This window comes from Montipora capricornis, chromosome 3 (genome assembly GCF_036669925.1).
Source record: "Montipora capricornis isolate CH-2021 chromosome 3, ASM3666992v2, whole genome shotgun sequence".
Taxonomy (NCBI): Eukaryota; Metazoa; Cnidaria; class Anthozoa; order Scleractinia; family Acroporidae; genus Montipora; species Montipora capricornis.
The window spans coordinates 2,619,193-2,641,692 of record NC_090885.1 but is presented as its reverse complement, the minus strand read 5'-3'; the positions used below and the strand labels follow the sequence as shown (position 1 = coordinate 2,641,692).

At 38.7% G+C, this 22,500-nt stretch overlaps 2 protein-coding genes across 2 annotated transcripts in view; one reads left to right on the top strand and one right to left on the bottom strand.

Moving 5' to 3' along the window:
• The first annotated feature begins 2,061 nt into the window (after positions 1–2,061).
• LOC138041060 (uncharacterized) lies at positions 2,062–15,132 on the top strand. Its single transcript, XM_068886837.1, has 9 exons — positions 2,062–2,127; positions 4,478–4,578; positions 7,466–7,492; positions 8,612–8,737; positions 10,009–10,050; positions 10,720–10,827; positions 12,391–12,411; positions 13,498–13,617; positions 14,917–15,132. The coding sequence occupies exons 2-9, from the start codon at positions 4,515–4,517 to the stop codon at positions 14,949–14,951; spliced, it is 543 nt and encodes a 180-aa protein (XP_068742938.1). The 5' UTR covers positions 2,062–2,127; positions 4,478–4,514; the 3' UTR covers positions 14,952–15,132.
• A 3,242-nt stretch (positions 15,133–18,374) lies between these two features.
• The window catches only part of LOC138041903 (mitochondrial coenzyme A transporter SLC25A42-like), an 8,913-nt gene continuing 4,787 nt past the window's right edge, over positions 18,375–22,500 (bottom strand). The window contains exons 3-5 of the mRNA XM_068887594.1: positions 21,078–21,241; positions 20,391–20,507; positions 18,375–19,266 (exon numbers count right to left, since the gene is read on the bottom strand). Of these exons, the coding sequence (XP_068743695.1) occupies positions 18,783–19,266; positions 20,391–20,507; positions 21,078–21,241 (765 nt within the window). The 3' untranslated portion in view covers positions 18,375–18,782. The remainder of the gene's footprint in view (positions 19,267–20,390; positions 20,508–21,077; positions 21,242–22,500) is intronic.

Genomic DNA, 22,500 nt, shown 5'->3' with positions numbered 1-22,500 from the left:
TGCAGTAATAGAGTGGTAAATGACTAGATATTTATAGGGACAGATGATCAGGGATGCTAGGGACTGTTGATCAGAACAAGGGACGGTTGATCAGTGCTCGGGACAGTCATGAATCACTACTAGGGACAGTCGATCATTGCTAGGGACAATTGATCATCGCTAGGGACTGTCGATCACTAGTAGGGACTGTTGATCAATGCTAGGGACGGTTGCTCAGTACTAAGGACTGTGGGGCAATGTTGGGGAGAATTGATAGAGTGATGGACGACTATCGGTACATAATGTGTCCCCATACATAACGTAACTACCAAGAAAAGATGGCGCAGATCGATAAAAAAAAACTGTGTAGTATTGTGTGTGACCATGTATTAAACCGAATAGCGGTTTACTTCTAAAAAACTCGGAGCAGTTCCTGCAATTTAACGTGATCAAAACAACCAAGCTTTAGTAATCTTTTTATTTTTCATGGTAGGTAATTTAGGGTAGTCCATTTAGGTAGTCCATTTCGGTAGTCCATCGTGGTAGTCCATGGACTGCGGGTCAGCGAAATGTACCAACCCCTCGAAAACACCGAAATCGAGCAAGCAAAAGAAAGGCTCTGCAAGCAGGGTGACAAACTGCCAGGCGTAACCTCAGAAAGCAAAAGCATAGTCTCAGTATCAACATTTTCAAACAATCTTCGATCTTTGTTACGTTGTTGCCCATCCTTTCCTTGCATTACCTACCTAATTACATCTAGTATAATATGAAGGCATCACAATGTACAACATATTAATTGGAAAACATCTCCACTGCCATCCATATCATCTTAGGCGGAGGCAGATGTAGTGAAAACTATTTCTACTTTATGGTTATTGAATGCTTATACGTACGATTTTTATTCACGAGTTGTAAGAGATCGCCTTTAACGAACGAGTGAGCGAGGCGAACAAGCAAGTTTAACGATCCTTCACAACGAGGGAGTAATAAAAATCGTACAAAAGCGCCAACCATGACATGAAGTGATTTGTTTATTGTAAAAGTGTACAGTGATCATAAATTTAAAGAGCTTAAGTGTTTGTTGTCAGGCTATAAAACAACTCAACAAAAGCCCCAAACAAATAGCCAAATATGTTTGAAATAAAAGAAATCTTTACCTTCCATACCTCGTTTGAATACTTAAAAATTTTAAAGATTTTTTAAAGTATTTTGTTGTGTCGTAGGGGAGCTATTGCGACAAGCAGACCAGATGAACAATATCGTTTAATGTATCGAACAGGTAGCCACAAGAAACTGGCTTAGGTAGAGGAATTGTAATACAATATTATTGCCTGGTCACACAGAGATCACGAAGATAAAGGGCTAATCGCACATTTGAGGAGCTAGAAGCCTAAGTAATAAAATTTGGCTCCCGCTGCTGGTGCACAGTGCATCGTCTGTCGTGTACGGAAATCTCTATACTTATATAATAAAACCTACGTCTTTATTTACGACTCCTTATGAGCGGTTTTCAGGGACAAAAGTTTAAAATACAAATAGATTAATTATTTAAATTATATTTATATCTAAGATCATTAAGACTTAAAAATGCTACAGACATTTCAAGAATATAAAAGCTTTAATGTTTGCGCTTAAAAACTCATTTAGATCAGTTAGATTATTAGTTTATTGTGCTTATTGTTTTTTCATTTTTTGTTTGCTTTATATTTAAACTCTGCGTTCAAAAGGCTGTTGGAGGAATTCAAATTCCGAAAACGAGTTAATGATTTTATTGTTTAATTACGCGGAGCCCATTACTTGTACTATCAAACTACAGCTGTAATGCAGGATAAATAACATTAAAATCTTGAAAGAAAAAAACAAAGACACCCTCGAGAACATGCAGAAGTAGCTAGAAGTGCTGAGCAGAAGAAGTGCCTTAGAAGAGAAGCTAGTTGGCTTTAATTTAATGGCTCTTCGTGCTATTAGTCAAAGATAATATTGAAATGGCTGCAATAGTTAACAGGCAAATATGATGTATCCACAGCTGTTTATGAAAAATAAATTATCTAAAGATACTAAAAAGAGAATGACAGAACTATATTCAAAGCTTGCAGGGAATCCATAGAGGTTGGATAAACTTGTTTAGGAAAGAGGTAACACAGCAAGGTAAGCTGCACTACATTTCCAAGTCAGAAAATAGCTCCTTAAACGATCGGCGGCAGTGATCTATCGTAACTGTAGACTGACTTTCGATCAAATGACGTTGCCAATTTTCCTATATATACGCCATGATATACGTACCCTAGCTCCTGAAAAATAGCAATAATTTGTGATAGCAGAACGGGCAAAAACCGAACGGTTAATCACAAGGAACAAAAATACAATCACAAGTAAGACCATGCAAAGCAGATAAGAAGAACACTTTTTTTAAAGAGAATCTCTTGAAAGCAAAATAGTAGCCAAAACATATTTGAAGACCAAAATAGCCGAAAAGAATGAAAGTTTATTAGTTGACTGATAAAAATTAACCAATTAGCATAGGGTATGTGGGAATGCGATCTGCGATTAAAAACACAGTCCAAACATAAAAAATCACCATGAGTTCAAACACTTCCTTGGGAGTCCTTATTGCAGCACACTGCACACTTTAGACCTTTAATCCAGCAAACCACGAAATTAAGTCCCTGGCTTAACTTTACATTGATTCCCTAATTATGTGGTATGATCACTTTTCATTCAACTAATTTATTCTGGTCTTCCCGTTATCACATGGTGTCTTCATGATCGCCATTTGCATAGCTCCCTCGCTTCCCATATAAACCCTAAACAACCCACAATCCTTCAGTTGCAAGTGGTTCTGTGGAAAGGACTGACTCCTGGGACTGACCCTTAAAACATCAACGATTCAATATTTCCACGGCCACAATTCGATCTTAATCAATCAGTTTGATAATTAGCAGAAGCCCATGACTAGGAGCTTGCCTCTCTGATACACGTCTTTATAAGTCAACCTTCGCGCGTATCTTTCGATTTTAGAACGCCACGAGTTCCTCGGCTCTGCACACACTGTTTTAAAAGGCCAATCAGAGTAAAGTCATTGTCTAACGAAGACAAATAAAAGCAGTAAAACTGTATTTAAATCGTAGAAATTTATGTAAATGCGAGTCTCCTGCTTAAGGGTTCGTTCCAAAAATAGAAAGATACGCGCAAAGGTTGACTCAAAGATCTACTGCATATGGAGGCTCCTAGTAATGGGCTCCTGTAATTAGCAACTATTCACTGAGGTCGAGGTGGCTAGGTAAATATCCACCACTAGCCACTGACACTGAGGTGAATAGTTGTTTTAGGATATACTAAAACGGTGAGATAATATAGCACAAAAAGATGATTTTAACTCATTTATTCCTGCAAAGATTACAACATTTTCGTGCACAAATTCCGCGCGAATTGCTCGGAGGTGAATAGCAAAGGTATCCTGAGTTTGAGTAGCCAATCAGCGCGCTGGTTCAACGCTATCCACTGTTTTAGTATATACTAAAACCAAATATTCTTGTTTTACTCTGTCACTGAGACAGCATTCCAGTTTCTTCTTCTTGTTGTTTAGAAATTAAGCCTTGCATTCTGAACCTTTAGATTTCAACCTTTGGCAGTCTCAACAACAGTGGCAATACCAAACTGAGCGAGGATTTTAACAAATTTAAAAACAATTTGTAGTCCAATTCAGCCTAGTCCCTAGGCGTTCCCTCTTGTCCCCATGTCCACGCCAAGTCTGGGAAGGAGTGGGCGAGAGAGCCGCGTTCTCGGCGAGTCTCTCTCGGTGACGTTGGTTTTGACCGAGCCGAGAACACCTAGGGACTAGGCTGAGCCTATTCGTGATTAATTTGGCTACTAAAACTGTCACGTTTTATGCAGTTACGACAATTTTTGGAAAATTATAGTGGCATTGGGGTAGAAGTGATCTGAAACTGGAGAAAAACTTCAATTCAGCAAGCGAGGTTTTTGCACGCCATGTCAGGACTATGGTATTTCGCAGATTTAAAAAAAAGAATCGTCTCTAATGGTAAAAAGATACTTGAAAATGTGAATGTGGTAATATAAACAAGTTTAAAGGGAAAATAGGTGACTTCCGGCTACTGTCCCTGGCCCCAGAACGTGGAGTGCTTAAGTTGCCTATTAATTGTTCCGGGAAGAAAGTCCTAGATTCTTGCAGTCCTGACAAAACAAAAGCAAGTTAAATTGTTCGCCTCGCTCCAACTTGCTTGCCTTTGTGGTTATCGTACCAAAAATCGTAATGGAAATGACAGTTCTACAAAAGAACGGGGAAACTTGTTTTATCGCGTGGGCAGAAAAACCCTGCCCTCGATATCAACTTTGTAAAGCGTAGTTAGACAAATGCACGAGAAACAATTTCAGAATGACTGCAAAATTGTAAAAGAGCGGGCACTGCTTCAATGTACAAAAGGGTAATTAGTAAGAACATTCCTAGTAACATATAAATGTATTTTTAAAAATGTAGGAGACCTGTCAATCAAATCAGCCCAAACAAGTTCAACATGGTAACTACGCCTCTTGTTGCAGTTCTTGGAGTGCTGTGTGCCCTTTTGTCTTTAAAGTACGGTAAGAAGCTTGGTCTTTTCTCAGTTACAAATTCTGTACATACATCAGGAGTACGCGATGAATTGCAGTGGAAAAAAAACACCTGAGATAGCAAAACTGTGGTTGCGATAGAACACTAATATGTCACGACCCCTTGTTGAGTTCAGTAGACAAAAGTTCATAGCAACCACGCTAAAGTCCTTTACCTACGATCCCATGAATGGAATACATACCTCTTACTAACCGAGTTCGAGGTCTGTACATGTATGTTATTTACCATCTGGGAGGTGCGTATAGCGAAAAACTGTGGCCGAGGTCACAGTTTTTCGCTATACGGACCGACTCCTAGCTTTATTTTTTTCCTCTCTCTCTCTCTTCCTCTCTGAAATCAGTTTTTAAATTGTTGACTCGTACTGAGCTTGATGGCGAATGCAGTAAACGACTTCCAAACGGAATGTTTCAAAGAGATATATTTTTACTTGAATTCTATTTCCACGCCTCTTTTCTAATAAAAATCGATTTTGAAACACTTACTTCTGTATGTAAACGGATTCGATGTCAAAAAATGGAAATTTAAGGTCATTAAACAAGCTCACGCAACCAGGAGAAGGATTCCGCCCGGATTGGCGGGCAAGATAGAAAAGTTCCTCCCGCTCCCTGAGTCAATCAGATTGCAGGATTCGCAGAATTCCGCCCGCTCGCGCACTGAGAAAAAAATAATGTTAATTACGGACCACGTTTTTTCCCGTTGATTTATGAGTGCGGCCATAAATCAACGAGACTAAACTAGGCTCCGTAACTTACAGGACGGACGGAGGAAAAGAGGTTAGTAAGATATATATTTATTACATCTCTGAGGTAATTAGGAGTGCGGGAACGGAAATTAGCGGAAGGTTAAGTTGCACTTCCTACCACCAAGGGTATACTACAAAAAATTAATTATGCCTCTCGATATAAATGAGGTTGAGTGAGACACCAAACTGTTGAGCTCGGTTTGCAGGGCGGAGAAAAACAGACAGGCCACTTGGAGAAATCTGGCTATGTGCCTTAGCACCTAGCCGGTTTAATAACAATGAAAATATTACATCACAAACTTATTTGAAGAATTGATCGCACGCCCAGCAAAGGTAGGCATGTAGTTCCCGGTGTTGTGGTCTGTCTTCTGTGGTGTATCATGGTTGGGAGGGTAAAATGCTCGGAGATATTAGCTACACCAAGCTACTCTAAAATCCGAGGGTAAAGAAAGATATATGATATATGATATGATATGAGGTGGGGATCTGAAAGCGTACCACAGAAGTAAACTGAGAAAAAAGAAAGAAAGAAAGAAATAGTGGAACCTGGCAAAGGGGAGGAGGAGGGAGAAAAAGTTTGACAACCAGATCAGTCGAGCTTGAAAAGCGAATGAATATTTACCGCGCTTTCTCGGAATGCAACAAATTCCCTATAGGGGATACTTAATAACTGCTCCTCCCCAGGAATGACCGCGTCACACTTTGCTGAGTGCATAATTATGCATGCACTATAAATTTTAATTATTGAGATGCATAAAATTTTTATTGGCAAGCCAATAACACCTTCTTTGCTATACGATTTTCTATGCATGGGGAAGTAAAGGCAACAAAATTAAAAGTACTGAAATGATTATGACAAAGGCGGACTTAAAATGATTGATATAAAGTAAAGCAAAGCGACCATATTTAATGTCGATAACTCGTAACAGTAATTCAACTGACAAGCCTGAGGTCGACGTTGCTCTCATTTTACTCCCCCTTCTCCATCAGTGATCCGTTTTAAGGGTATTTAAAGCTACTTAAGCTACACTGAAGGAAAGAAGTCGAAACAATGATGTGAGATCCTGGAATCGAAACTTGGGACCTCTTGCATTAAGGCAGCGCACTAACCGACTGTGCCAAAGTTTCAAAACTTTCTTGATAATAAAGTGGGTTCAAAAGAATTTGAAGCAAGATAACAAACGGAAGTGGAAGAGTGTATTTGATTATTATTTAAAGTGCCACGGAGGGCACCCTGTTTTTAAAACTAACTTAAATCGGCAAGATATTTTTCAATCGTGACTTGGCATATGCCAACCATTTTTAAAGGAAATGATAGAAAACTTGAATGTGCTGCATGAGGTAAACTTCAAAGAACTAGTATAATTCTTTGATAAGAATAGAAAATCGACCATTTTTCTACAATACATGTTCAACGCAGACGTTAAATTTATTGGGGATTTACTGGATTACGATAGATGATAATTTTCTGAGCTACAATGCTTTTGTTAAAAAGTTTAACATTAAAATTTGCTGTCTTGAATACTATGAAATATAATCTGCCAGACCATAAATGCAAGTAAAAATGCCAATGTAGTCCTCCTGAAGGCGCTATCGACCTTCTTTCTCCTTCAAAAACATGTCAAAAGTTATATCGATATCTTATTTAAAAGGCTTCTGCCATGTTAAAAGTCAACAAAAATGGTTTGCTGAAGACATTTTCGTTGACACCTTGAACGCTTGTTGGAAAATTACTTACTTGTTAGCATTTCATTGTACGAAAGAGACGAAACTTAAGGAATCTTCACTTAGACCTTGACGGACTAAATAGTGAGCAGGTTGCAAAAGATATGACCGAGGGTTTCTTTTGAGTCATTAAAACCTAAAACCTTTCAGAAGTTACCAGTTTCGTTTGAAATTCATCATTTTCAGTTTGCCCTCAGATAGCGTGCTTGATTGGACAAATTGGCGGATCATTCGACGGTGTTTCCCGCTGAATGAAAAAGTCACATTTTGTTACTTCTTTATTCAAAGTAGTCTAGAGATGTAGAAAATATCTTACTGAACTCGCTTTCTTGAGTTATGCAGAGTCTCCTTGTTTTTAATTACTTTTTATCTGTTGATTTTTCCTTTAGGAGCTGCAGACGCTGCGAATGATACTGGTAAGCTCAACCAAAAGCCTCTGAAATACTTGGCGCATGCTTATTGATCTCTGTAGTGAATTCGTCACAAAGTGTACAATCGGTGTTCGGTTTGGGCCCTAACCAGTGTAACTACACAAAGAGGACTGGGCACGACTAGAGCAGCGGAAACACAACAACCGAAAACCCCAGCCTCATCACACAATCTCTAAACACACGTTGGCAACAAATGCGAGAGTTTAATTAATGAAGAATTCTAAAAAAAGGAAATACCAAGGAAAAAAAAGCTAATTCTAAACTCAGTAGTAATTTCTAAAATGATATATAACGTTCATTTCGATGTCGACAACTGTTTTTCCAGACTTTCTAATCCAAGGCGTTACCAAGGCAAACGTTCACGTTGCCACTAACTTGGAAACCATTCTTTGCCTGTCATATATCACTAGCTTTCTTCTTCTTCTCTCCTTACCGCTAATACCTTTCAAGCTTCTCGTCTATAGCGACAAATGAGTTTTGCCGTGAAAGTTATGGTTGGTTCCTGCTACTGGTTTTTTAGTGGAATGTCCCCGTTTTCTCCTATCAACCACTTTGACTTTTCTCCTCAAATACTCTTTCTGTTCGCCTTCTTTTTGCAAAGCACATGACGTGCTCCTTTTCCGACATTGATAGGAAATACACTATGCGCTGAGGAATTAACTGAATTAACACTTATACGGTATTCTAACGGTATTCTAATTAACATTAATACTAATGGACTACAAATCCCAGGATGGGGGGGGGGGGGGGGGATGCTGGCCCTCGCAAAAAAGAAACCCGAAAGGAGACCAATCTGGGCGTGCAAGACGGTTTTTTTGACTCGTAAAAGAAACCATATTTAAAACATTAAAATATTGAGACCAAAATCTGAAATATACAACCCTGAGCGAGAGGACGAGACTCCCCGCCCCTTTCACATGAATCCCCTTCCCCTCCCCTCCCTTCCCGGGCTACAAATGACACTGAGACAACAACTAAAAGATATAAGCAAAAGGATGTAATATACAAAGAAAATAATCTTGGTGACTATGCAGATAGCTCACATTATGATTATCAATTCACATTACGATTGTCACTAAAAACCCCACTTTTTCTTTATGACAGTTTGTGATAAGGACGAATTGCCTGAAAAATGTCCCGGATGGAAAGCAGCCGGACACTGCACAGACAAAGTAAGAAAATTCATGGAAAGGAAATGTAGAAAGACCTGCGGACTACCATGCTTGCCAGGTATTCCATAATTTGTAACATTTACTTACTTGATTTCCCTTCCCTTTTTTTACCACAGTCATTCGCTTCAAATCTTAACTCATTTTGACATGACTTTCAACTGCAATCGTCTCCTACTGGGGTGACTGTGTGGAAAGTTGGGCTTTGAGAGGGACGAGAATTACTAGAACCACAAACCGATTTGTGAATCTCAGAAAACGGGAAACTGCTGTGGGACTTCAAAATACAGACAGACAACAAGATTGAACACCACAAGCCTGATATTGGGTATCAGATAAGATAGAACGGGATTGTGTGATAATTGAAGTTGCTTGTCCACTTGACACCAGAATAAGAACAAAGAGAAAGAAAAAATTGAGAACGTTTACTACCAAGAACTCAAGCGGGAGTTGAAATGAATTAGGAAAATGCGCAGAATAATGGTGGTGACAGTCTCACATATGGTGCGTTAGGAACTAAATTATAACTGTTTGGGAAAGTGGTTAAAAGAGATTATTAATACGGCATGTATATTAGAGCCATTAAGAGAGCTTGTTTACAGGGAACCGCCGCCGGAATCCTTCGCAAAGTCTTATACGCTTAAACCCTAGCTTTCATCCTTATACCCTTAACCCTTATACGCTTAACTCCCAGTGGCCACTTATATAGATTTTACTTTGTCTTATGCCAGACGATTTTACTCGCGGGCGGTGGTTTGATGTCAGGGAAAGACTCCAGCAAGATTCAGCAGCTGTGCATAATGGGCAAATAATAGAAAAAATAACTGGCCTCACGGGGAGTGTAAGCTTAGCCTATTGGTCTAAAATAGATTAACTGTAACAATTTAAAACAATAAATAATACTACTACCAGCTGAATGAAACGTATAAAATGATATAAAAAATTATACTTAACTCTCAACAGGAGTCATGAGCTGCTGCTCTAAATTATAGATAACCTCCACTCCCGGGCAATTTTCAAGGAGTAGGAGAGTACTGACTTTCGCATCTGATTCAAGACTGTTCTTACTCTTCTTCCAACCTGGTCTTTTGCGTTTCGATAAGTTTCTTCCGAGTAGCCTCCCAGGACGTCGATGATGACGTTATGTTGGGTAACATCATCTCGGGAACTGCTGCTTTACTTCTTACCTCAGCGGGGGATACTTCATTGTCTCCTTCCTTTCCTTATTTATTTATTTATTTATTTATTTATTATTATTATTATTATTATTATTATTATTATTATTATCACTTTCTAAAAAGATCTCAGTGCTAATTTTTGCCTACCTTTTAGAGACCACGCGCAATCCTAACACGAAAGCACCAGCACCTCCAGGTAACGAATTTCAAATCATGTTTTTCTTTTTTAATTCGGTTCTATTCAATTGTAGCATCCCTTTAAAATCCAGGTACCGTTTATTTCATTTTTCGGCACAGGATAAAAACAAATGGCTAAAATAACGATTCCCATAAAAAAAAGAGAAAAAAAAGATAAACACGAAAATAAAATGGCGCGAAGTGGCTCGAGGAATCCCTGAATCACATTGTCCTCTCGATTTGGCCACCTCTGTGAACAATCTATCCAAACATTCCCGTAATGCGACAATTGTGCCAATCTCCTATTGTTCTTCTACTTGGGGGAAAGTCTGGATACCACTCCGAGGACCCTTGCCGAGTACGTCATCTGTTTATTTCGTTCATCAGAAAAAACAAAATAATAAGAGTGCAATTTCAACCAATTGGAAAATGGAACAAGACTTTAAGAAACATCTAGATTATTTCGTTCTTTCGAAAATGTTCTCAAAATCATCTAGCCTAGAATGGGAAATAGTTTCAATAGAGAAGAATTTGCCAATAGCGATTTTCATGCTGTTTTCCGCCCTCCCATGCATTCATGAAAAGGAGAAAAAAGGTGCGAATGTTTGTTACTCGGCAGTGTAACGATGTCTTGAGCAGTTTTTCTGCTTTGATATCTCTTACACTATCTTGACTTGTTAATTGTTAGCATTTTGCCGTGACCGTGATTCGAAATGTCAGGAGAGGAAGAAAAATGGTCAATGTTTAACCAGCAAGAATTTCATGGAAGTGTTCTGTGGAGTCACGTGCAATACTTGTAAGTAAAATGCCTGTTGAACTGACCGTGATCATGTCTTCCAATCTTTTTACTCGCCCGCCTAATTCAACATAAGTGTAATATTTAGTGAGCTGGATATGCGTACAGATGGTCTGGATCCCATCCTTTTTCAGTTCTCTTTTCTCTGAAAATGCACGTGTCCAGTTTCAAGTTCTCCATGACCGCTGAATAAAAACACCGAGGACGCATTTTTACAGGGTTAGCCTCAATCTGAAGTAAATAGTATATTCACAAATACTGGCAGCAAGGTGCCTGAAATTTGAAACTAAACAATACACAGAGTAGTAAACAAGTCATCTTCTCGCTAGCCTGCGTAGCAGCCGTTTTCCTTTCCTTTTCCAAACGCTCGCGAAGGGGACGAGACGAAAACTGCGAGAGACCCAGTCCCCACTTCTCTCTATTTTTTTGCTCACGCCAGGCGGTCGCTCGCTTGTCCTATCGCCGCCTGGAAAAGGAAAGGAAACGGCTGCTGCGCAGGCTATCTTCTCGCTGGAGTTGTAATGGACCTTAATCACACTGCGGCCATCTTTAGTCCCGAGGGATTGAAAACTTTTGTTTTGCTCCACCGAAACTCATTCCCAAACATTTCAACTCGAGGCTCGGGATACCAAATCTATTGTCTATGGCCAATATGGCCGCCGCGCGAAAAAGGCCCATTTGTGAATATACTCAATTCAGATCGATAAGAGTTGATAAAGGTCGAATTACCACCGTAAAAGATTTGAAAAGCCGACGTTTCGAGCGAATGAAAGAATTTTGGGTGTTGCTGGTCTTTTTTTTATGAGGGTGTGGAGGAGCTTTGCCATTGGTGGAAATATGGTAACATGAATTTGTGAATAAATTAATGGGATGAGGGAGTTCAATAATTCCATGACAAAGTTACTCCACACCCTCTTATAAACCAACAACACCCACAATTCTTCCATTCACTCTGACGAAAGGCTAACGCTCGAAACGTAGGCTTTCCAAATTTTTTACGGTGGTAATTCGATCTTTATCAACTTTTTCAAAGGTTGGTTAACTTTATCCGCTGGATAAGTTACTATCCAGAGAATAAAATATATAGTATAGATTAAGTGTTGGGCAAGGTTCTCGTACACGCCTTCACTTAGATGTGCTTGGAGCTTGTATATTGACAGAAAACTGAAATCTTTGTACTGCGTTAAATGGAAACTGTTGGATAGTGACTTATCCACAAAATAACATTATCTGCATGTGAGCAATTGGGGCTTGATCATTGAAAAGAGGTCATAAAACAAGAAATGGAACCACGATCTAAACAGGGAAAAGGGAAAATGTAGGAAGTCCTTTAACAACATCATGTTCTGGCCTTGCGGTCCTTTCCACCATCAAAGAAATCCAGGCACAAAATTTTAAAGCTTCTCTGGCCTCGCTTCGAATCAGCAGAAAAGTCTGCCAAACGTTTAATTTACCATGACGTATGTACCATCGAAGTAGATTTAAAAGACTTTAAAAAAAGAATTAGACTTCACGTCTGACATGCGAACTGTACTTTGTTGAGCATTTTTTTTTTATATTTAGGTAAGAAACCAACCGATGCTGGTAAGTATGCGGTCGAATACACGCATTAGATTCGATCAACGCTTAATGCACCTTTGGATAAAATTAGCACTTTATTGCGGACGACGAAAAAGCCCTATCCTTTATCGTGTCAACAAAGTTTTAACAGATGGTCAGGAGTATCGCACTTGCCCTGCGCACACCACTAAAATCAAATCTTAAAATATTTAGCTTCTTGCCACCATACCGCCTTTTTCATAGAGAGACTAAACTTTGATAACTTTGCATCACCCTTGATGAAGACATTAGAAAGTTGGCTCCTTTGCTACATTCAAAAATATTTAAACCAGAGCAGCATGGCCGCCATCACAGTATTCGTTTGTTTGCTTGCAAATCAGCCCTTTTTGTCTCGTTCTTAACCTTGAACGAGGTAACAAGGACGAATTTGCAAGTAAACAAAAGAATATTAAAATGACGGTCCTTTTGACACAGGGTGTATGTGTGATTGTCAACCAAATCTTTTTTGTCAACCAGACCCGAGTTGCTCGAAGTATTCTTGGTTTGCATGTGACGTCACAGCGGCCATGTTGGTTGGTAAGAACAGTAACCTGTCTCTCCGCTGGCAACGAAACTTTATTATTATGCAAATTCTGCGAAAAGAAATTGTATTGTTACCAACCAACATAGCCGCCGTCACGTGGGTGCAAGCCAAGAATGGTCAGCGCTAAACGGTGTTTTAAAAATACCGTGGAAACCTGTAGGTTTTAACACCTCTTAACCAACGGTTCGCGCTAACCAGGTTTCGTGAGCAACCGACCCTCGGATGCAATGTGAAGCTTAACTACCGCTGACTCAGTCAGTGCATTGGGTTGTTCAAACCCTCAAAACAACTGCATGATAAACAAAAATTTGGTTTTATCAAGGGAGTTGATAATGTAAATTGGCCACCGTACAGAATCTCTGTACGGTGGCCAATTTACATTATCAACTCCGTTGATAAAACCAAATTTTTGTATACTACTTCCCCTTCATGCATGATAAACAGAAGCGCACTTTATCAAGAAACAAAATATCGCCCGCACATTATAACGTTATGCCTTTGCTAGTGGTCATGTGGTCTTTTTTTAGAATGCGTGGATAAGGAAAAAAATTGCAAAGAGCTGATGGACGATGGGAAGTGCCGAACAACTTCACCCTATCTCGAACATTACGTGAAAACAAACTGCGTGGCCACGTGCAACTTTTGTAGTAAGTGAAAGTAAACCTGTAGAAGTTCCTGTCGCTAAAATATAAATCTTTCCGGGTTTCGGTTTTCGCACCACTTTATAGGGGACGGAAGGCGTTTTTTATATCTGCAATCCAAATTAAGCAGTTGCAAATGATTAAAGAAGCTTGGAAATAGTCAAACACACAACGTCACCATGCCATTTCGCTTCACATTGTTGTACCATTTGAGTCATGTAATGGAGCCTTTTTTTGCGATTATTTATCAATCTGCTCTACGATCATTATTCACAAAATACCCAAAGCTAAGAATGCATAGTTATGAAGTGTCATCTATTTTGGCGCGAAATTTGCATTGTTCAATTTAGCTCGTTATGCAGCCCTCGCTTATACCATCAGGACTTCGATATTCTGGCGAAAACGATTCCGTGTAAACAATTCCACACCGCATCGATTTTGACGCGGTTTCGAAGTCATGAACCCGTGTCGATGTGAAACCGCGTTCGTGTAAACGCTGCCTCATGGTAAGGTGTCGTGACATTAAAACGTAATAACTTTAAAATTTTAATGGTACCTTAAAAATACAACAATACGGTATTTTAAATACAAAGCTATTCTAATTGGCACGAAAATACGTTAATTCTTACAGGTTAATTCAGTGAGAAATCGGTGGAAATACAAAGCGCGGCAAAGGCGGAACAAATTCAACAAAAAGCCTCGATCGAGCCATTTTCGATCGTGACGAGCACATACGAGTAACATACGAGTACATGCGAGTAACATATGAGTACACACGTGTAAAACGAATAACATACGAGTAACATATCTCGTCAAAAGTGTAGTTAACCAAACCGTAAATTGAAAGCTAAAATGATAAAAGAGTGCTTAGGCCTAATCACTGTAACGAGCGCTTAGGCTTAATACTCGTATGTTACTCGTATGTAATCAATTGTTACGCGTATGTTACTCATGTACTCGTGTGTACTCGTATGCCCTCGTGAGGTGTCCTAGTCACAATCGCCATTTTCCTCTTTGTCAGTAATGGATTAAGATTCTCTAAAGAGCTAAATTCTGTTCAGCTAATCTAAAGTTAAGGGAATAAAATATTAAATATGAATTCCTTTTAGAAATTGATAGCTGTCATTAACCTTCCACCGAACTATTTGCTTGCCAGGACTATTACTTGACCTAAAGCTAATGGTGACTCAAATAAATTAAAATTAAAGTTTTAGAGTTTTCAGTCACGATGCTGTACGTCAGCGTGGTTTTTTGATCAGTTATCATTGAAATGATTGCCGCCATGTTACTCTCTTCTCACAACAGAGCCGCCTTCTGCTGGGAGTGGTTCAGGATCATGATCTCTGTTCTGCCGTTGGATAACCGATACCGCCAATCAAGTGATTACAACAAAAGATACATTCAAACAGGCGCAGAAAACTTAGTGATATATATTGATGATAGTTGACCTAACTTTCGGCAATAGGTGATTGTCATGTAAAAGTAAACAATGTGGTAAATAAAGCTGTTGTCGGAAGTGAATATTGTTGAGTATTTAATCTTCTGCGCAGCGTGCAGAAGGAATGTCATCGAACCTTGTCAGCTTCCTCTGAGACCGCCAGCTTGTTCCTGCCATGCGACAGGGCTGCCGTGCAAAAACTCTATACCTTCTTTTACAATGCTTACCTATAATAACTTACAATTATAATTTCTCGTTAATGATAAGGTCAGCAAAAATTTAATCAATATACAGATATGCGTCTAAACAGCGTCCAACAAGTGAAAGGAAATACCACAGCACTCATTCCCTTACAAATTAAAGCAGCCAAGCTACTTAATCTGACAAATGGTGTCCATTTCGCCTGAATTCTTTTAAGCTCAAGTTTCTTCGAGAGGCGATAAGTTTTTCAGTGTTGTATTTATCCTTGACTATAGCTTTGAAAAGTGAAAAGAGAGGAATTCGATTAAAGTTTACCTAAAATTATAAAATAATTCAGAGCAGGTCCTTAACCTGATCTAATATTCCTTGAATAATATTCCCATAATCAAGTTTCTTTTGTTATTTGGTTACTCTTAACCAAAAATTTTCAAATTAAATCCAAAAATCAGAATAGTGAGGAGACTCACTCACCTTGTTTTTTATAAATACCATAATACTCTTTCATTGTCCCTCCAGTTTCTCTTGGGACCATTATAAGTCCCAAGAGAAAATAAAAACAATGCTTTAATACGCAAAATTTTGGAGGGACAGAGAGTATTGCGGTATTTTTTATATTGGCTAATTAGATTGTTGTCTGTTTTCTCCTTCGAAAAAGGAAAGCCAACCAGGGATCATCTTCCATTGGAAAAACAGGTTATTTTTCTCTCTTGTTTTCAATCCTTTGTTGAGACCACATAGACCTTCTAAGCAGTCTCGAAGAGTATAAATTTCAGGATTCATGGAATTCTCCCGTAAACGATAACGAAAGTAAAAATACTTACCATTAAATCTTAGGTACCACGTAAAAAAGAGGTTTCGCAGTTTTTATTGTTTACCTTACCCTGGAAGCCTGGAAGATACATTTTACCGCAATTCAGTTTCCTGCTGAAATCATTCTCGGCAAATTCTCGACAAACCAATGTCTTCAAATTATTGTACACTTCAAAGCCGGGCTAACTGCGTTGAGAATAATTTTCTTTTCCTTCCAAGTATTATAAAACAATCACTAGGACATTCAGTTACGGGCCGAGGAAACGGAGGGCTATGGCCCCTACCACTCATTTAATATGATCCATGTTGTGGGGCTAAAATTAGGCACTTCAACTTTGGATTGGAACAGTAAACATTAGATCAGTTCGATGATAGTGACAAAGGTAAGGGCGGAAAAACTGCGACGGGAAAAGTTTACCGGCAGAAACCCTTACAGTACAAGAAACACAACAAATAAATAGAATTTATCCAACTTTATTGTAAGTATACAGAAAGCGTTAAACACCAGATAGATCTCTTATCGGTGGATACTATTTTCCTATGATTGCAAAAAATATATAAATCCATGGCAATCTATGTTATAATAATAATAATAATAATAATAATAACAACAACAACAACAACAACAACAACAACAATAATAATAATAATAATAATAATAATAATAATAATAATAATAATAATAATAAAGGAATTAAGGTAATCCGTTCTCCTCTTTTGCAAACTTATGAATACAAACGAACAAATTGAATAGAAACATTGCAAAGTGCCTTTGGGGTATTTTTCAATCGAAAATTTGAAATGTTGTATTCCTTATTGCAGGCGTTACGGTAATAAATAGTGTGTCAAGGGAATTTTGTTTAATTTTCTCCAGTCTAAGGCGTGCTAATTAATTTAAGGCCCGAGAAAATTCAAATTTTTTTATAAACGTGCCAAGGATGACGCTAAGAAAATTCCTCCTTCAAGACATCTTCAAAATGACAAATCTACCACTGTTTCCCAGAAATAACGTTACACTGTCCTTCCTTCAAGTACAATTAAGTTTAAGAACGATCTCGACCTTTTTATGGCCATCATAAATCATCTTTAAATACTCGTCAATTAAAGAACGTAAAGTATTTTTACTGTCAATAGGCACCAAAGCGAACGGCATCCCTGTTGCACCATATCTTCAGGTAACATGCAAAAAACAAACTGAACTGATCAAACAACTTCCTTCAATTTTTGGCAAAACGTAAATTCATGAGCCTCATGTTTGCCATCGCCCTGCGAGCAGAGCCTCCTTTCGTCCTTTTCTTTACCGAAGAGGAGAAAAGGAGGAGCCGCATGAATCGCGTCAACTCTTTGAAGCCACCGCAGCCCGAACTTCTGGACTAGTCAATCTTGCTTTCTCTCGTTAAACCAGTTTTTCCAGTGCGAGCATTCATTTAGCGATAAAAGCGATGGTTATAATTGAGCCCGCTGTACCGTGAAAAACCAGGATGGCCGAGAGATCTGGCATATTAGCTATAGGCTTGGGTTCGACACTATCCTGGCAACATGCAGCGCATACTCAATAAAGATCTTACTCGATTCATGCAGCCTTTCTCGACAACGCCAAAATCGAGCAAGCAAAAGAAAGGCTCTGCTGGCAGGGTGGTTTGCCATTCGCCGTAAACACAATGACAGCTCTCTCTATTTTCAAGATCCATTTTCTAAGAGACCAAAGGTAAGCGATATTGCAAGCTCTAATGAGAAATTCTTGGCCCCTCCGTTATAGCGGTACATGTACACGGCTAGAAAGTGATTTTCGGTGGAATCAGGGGCCCGTTTCTCAACATTCGGGCCAGAAAAGCCATTTGTGAACCTGCCAACCGCTTGATCAGGAAAGCCGATCTTTTTACATGTTTTCAAGGTAACAAAAAGCAAACTACCTGTACAGTTTGACGACTCAAATCCCCTCTCCGTTCTGGAGATACAGAGGGAATTGTTACACGCGAAAATGGCCAGTACAGTTTCGGGACTTTCGAGCTCCACGGCACGACATTCTTCTGCTTCAGAGATAAACTGATGGTAGTCGAATTAATGTGTGTTTGTTTTAGCTTACATGCGACCTGACCATTTCAAGACCATTTCATTTCGACCTGACCATTTTACATGCTCCTGACCATTTCAAGTCATTTGGTATCAAAACAGCAGGATTGGCCTTACGGCAAGAGCAATCGGCTTCCACCAATGTGGGCCCGGATTGACTTCGAATACAACGCCTTATAAGGGTTGAGTCTTTCTCCGATTTTCCATGCCCACAAAAACCAGTCAAGCACTTCATGGCCGGTTAGATTACCTTCAAACTTTTATTAATAATTATTATATTATTATAGTTGAAAACATCTCCGGTACTCAAAAAAGAAATGCTGATAATGAAGACGCTGTGGCGGCGCAGCCAATAGAAGACTGAGGTCGGAAAGAAGCCACCCAGTGTATTTGGCTCACGATCGCTTGTGTAGGAGTCGAGGTTCCGTTCTTCGAATAAGTTGCGTTGCCGCGAAAAATTGTGGGCCTACTCACAAGCTGTAACCGTTTCTTAATCTCGTCATTTAATTTCTCGCAAAATCTATGTCTTCTCGCCAATCCTTTAGTTAGGTGCACTTACTGACCCAGCCTCTGCGATGCTTCCACTTTGTCTCCTCAACATTGATCTAAATTCATAAAATCCCTGCACTGCTGATTCATGTCAATGTCACTAATTTTCAATTTCGATAAAATTCTTCTGAAGGAAACCATGCAGCAAATCAAAAGTTGTAAAGCTAACTCCCACTGCAATGGGTCCTTTTATCCAGTTCATTGTTAACCCCTTATAGAGGCCCTTTTTCACTCCCTCTGTGCTAACAACATATTTTGCAGTGGCCCACATTCTTTGATATTCTGGAATTGCTGGTCCTGATATTCCATTGGTTTGCATTCGCCGCCGAATGATTTCCAAGGGGTACGTGGCAGACTGACCAAGGAGTCCAGCGCAAGCACCAAAAAAAAGTCTGTGGAGTGGGTGTAGCTTCTTGGCATCGTGCACAGCATCAAAGTAGACTTTTTTCAGAGACTCGTATGTAAAGAAGCTTATTCCAGCATATGGTACAATACCAAACAGAGTGGGAACTAAGCCCCTGTAGTAAGCTAAAAAGCCTTCTTCTCTGTAAATTTTTGCCACAATGTTTGCCAGGCCGGTGTATCTGGAAAAAGTGTGTAAAAGGTGCTTATTAGCCCTTGGAACAAGGGTGTTTATTTTTGCAAGAAGGTTCTTAAAAACTTCCTGGCATATTGCTGTCAAATGCAAAAAAACAACAACAAAAAAACAAAAACAAAAAGGAAAACATATCAAAACATCAACAGAAACTTATCGGGTAACTTGAATCAAGATTATGTTTTACCATGATTCTCAGTTAAGTACGACATTAGGTTTGTTTGGTGACAAAACACTGACAAAGTTTCAGCGTTAAAGTTACCATATTATCAAGGGCAACTTACTTAGTTTTCACGGAAAACTTTTCGGGTTTTGACGTTATTTAATAATAATGATAATGATAATGTTAATGTTATAATGTTAATGTTAATGTTAATGTTAATGTTAATGTTAATGTTAATGTTAATGTTAATGTTAATGTTAATGTTAATGATAATCATCATCATCATCATCATCATCATCATCATCATCATCATCAACTTGTAAAGCGCAAGTGTAAGTATTTAACTAGTAACGGTCACCAGTTTTATTTAACCGTTAACTTTTGTAGATTTTGGCGGGCTTCATCACTCCTAATGTCAAGGCCCAAAAAGTTACTCTTGGAAACAAAGCAAGTTGCCTTTGACAACATGGGAACTCAAACGTTTAAACTTTTTCACAAAACTTCCTAGTGGCGCACTAAACTGAGAATCGTAGTTAACGTTATCTGATACAATCCACCAAGGCACCCTCTGGGCACAAGGCCAGTCCAACAATAAAGTGACAAATTTGACACCTCCTGGGGTATACAAAGAGAGATTTCCGTACTAAAATTAAACCATGCAAAAGTACCTTATCAGTTTTATAAATAGATCTGCAATTACACTTCGTATGCAGCAATTTCTGGTTTATATAGCCTCAATACACGCACTTGCTGTAAATACTACAGCTGTACAAATTTCTTTCCAAAAACAGGAGAGAACTGTCCATGGGGTACCCAGAGAGAGACTTCTCCAAATCAATATTAGGTCCAGCAATTAATCACCTCTCAGTGTCAACTAGTTTTCTCCTTGCTTGCACTGGCTGCTGTATCTGACTACATTTCAATAAAATGAACAAAATGTCAGATCTTACCTGTTTTTCTGTGTGATGGCTAATCTGGCACGGATCATGTCTAGAGGATAGGTGCACGAAGCAGCAGTAATGCCTGCTAGGGATCCAGCTAAAAAACGGCGAACAGGTGGCAATGGTCTAAAACAAAAGCCATATAAAATCATCAGTTGTGCAATAATACATTATCCTGATGAAGTACTTGATTTAACACCCAGTGATCCCAGTGATCCCTGGGAGTGAGACAGATTTTACAATGTCTAATGCCACAAGATTTTTCTCGTGAAGTGGGGGCATCTTGGGGTGCCAGTCAAAAATCATGTCCCTTTCGTTAATTAACCCATTGTCTCCTAAGAGTGAGACTTAACAGATTTTACTCTGTCTAATGCCACACAATTTTCCTTGTCAACTCAGGGCGTCCTAGGAACCTGAGGAGTCAATGGCTTATATAAAATAATGACGTACACATCAGTATCAATTTGTCCAAAATAACATGATTTAATCATTAAAGGTCCTAAAAAACTGTGTTAAAAGAATTCCGAGAGAAAAGGACAGAGACTGCACCTGTTGCAGTTTCAAATAAAAGGGCAAATGCCTAGCAGACATTTTTCATTATTGATGTCCCAATCAGTAAAAAAGTACCCACTGCTACTGATAAATACAACAATTTTATGGCAGCAGTTTTTATTCTTCTACATTGTACTCACTTACCCATTTGTGCTTCTATCTTTTCTGAGCAGCATTTTAAATTGTTCATGAGCTGTGAATTGTAGTGAAGCATAAGGAATGACACGAGCCATAGTTGCGCTATTTCCACGAAAAAGACCAAGGAAACCATTTTCCAAATACGTCTGTCGTAGAACACCAACAGCTCCCTAAAAATTACAATACAGAGAGAAACAGGAAAAATATATCAACAAATATTAATGAAGGGATACATCAAAGCGATACAAGTTTTCCTGACTTAACTCATACACAATGCTTCATGTGATACATATTAATGCTCAGTAGTAATGTCACAATGTTTTACAGAAGAAGGCTGTGTTTTGAAAACTAGAAGGTGGTTAAGCAATCAGAAAAAAAACGAACTACTGTATGTGCTACTCAACAACACTATTAAAGAGATGACGTGACATCTCATGGGAAGATGCAATAGTGCTGGCAAATGATTGGACTGAGCGGAGAAGACATGTTGCACACCACATAAATATGGACAAGAGAAACTAACCAACTGACAAAACCAATGAAACCAACTGTACAAAACCCAGGGAATAGCTGGACTAAACAGAAAAGAGGGCATACCCCTGGCTATGTCTATTTTGCCAGCAAAAGGTTACTTTTGATAGTTAAGAACCCTTGTACATTTAAACCCAAACAAAATAGATAAAGCGCATTCGATTCTACATTAAATTTGTTTCTAAGCATTAAAGGGGCAGTCAGCTATGGACAAATTAAACTGTTTTTTGGCTGAAACTGAGTTCAACTTAAAACATTCGTGAGGAGAAGCTATCACAGTCCAGATCACAGTCTAAAGTTTTAACACTACACCAACTGTTTGAAATGTCAATTCATTTCATTTTTATCTTCTCCTTCCTCAGCCTAAGAAGAAGAATAGCTTTGGAAAATTAACAAGATTCTTGGGAAAAAAAATTATAGTACTATATTTTTTGTAATTTCACAAATTGGAAACAAAGATTTGGTTGGGTTTCCATTGATAATTTTTTCTTTAACAGTTACTCTAAAACAGGTCATTACCCCTTTAAGTAACAATGCCATGAATAATTATTGTTGTAGTACAATTTGTTCCCTTGGTACAATTTTTTCTGAACTGGTACAGAATATATTGAACTGGTACAAAATAGTTTGAACTGGTACAATTTTAATTGTACTGGTTTATTTTTATCAACTGTCTAAAAAAGGGATTTTCATTCTTTTGGGGTGTAGTTAAAAAACAGGGGTGTGGTTTTTAGGGGGTCTAAAAAAGAACATGTTGTTTCTTTCTTTTCTTCTACATTCCTACCCCTCCCTCATCTTCCCCATCACCTCTATCCAACCCCCCTTTCTTTCACAGTTCCATCCCCCCTTATTTTCCAGGGGACAGCAGGACTGGTACACTCATGGTAACTTGATGATA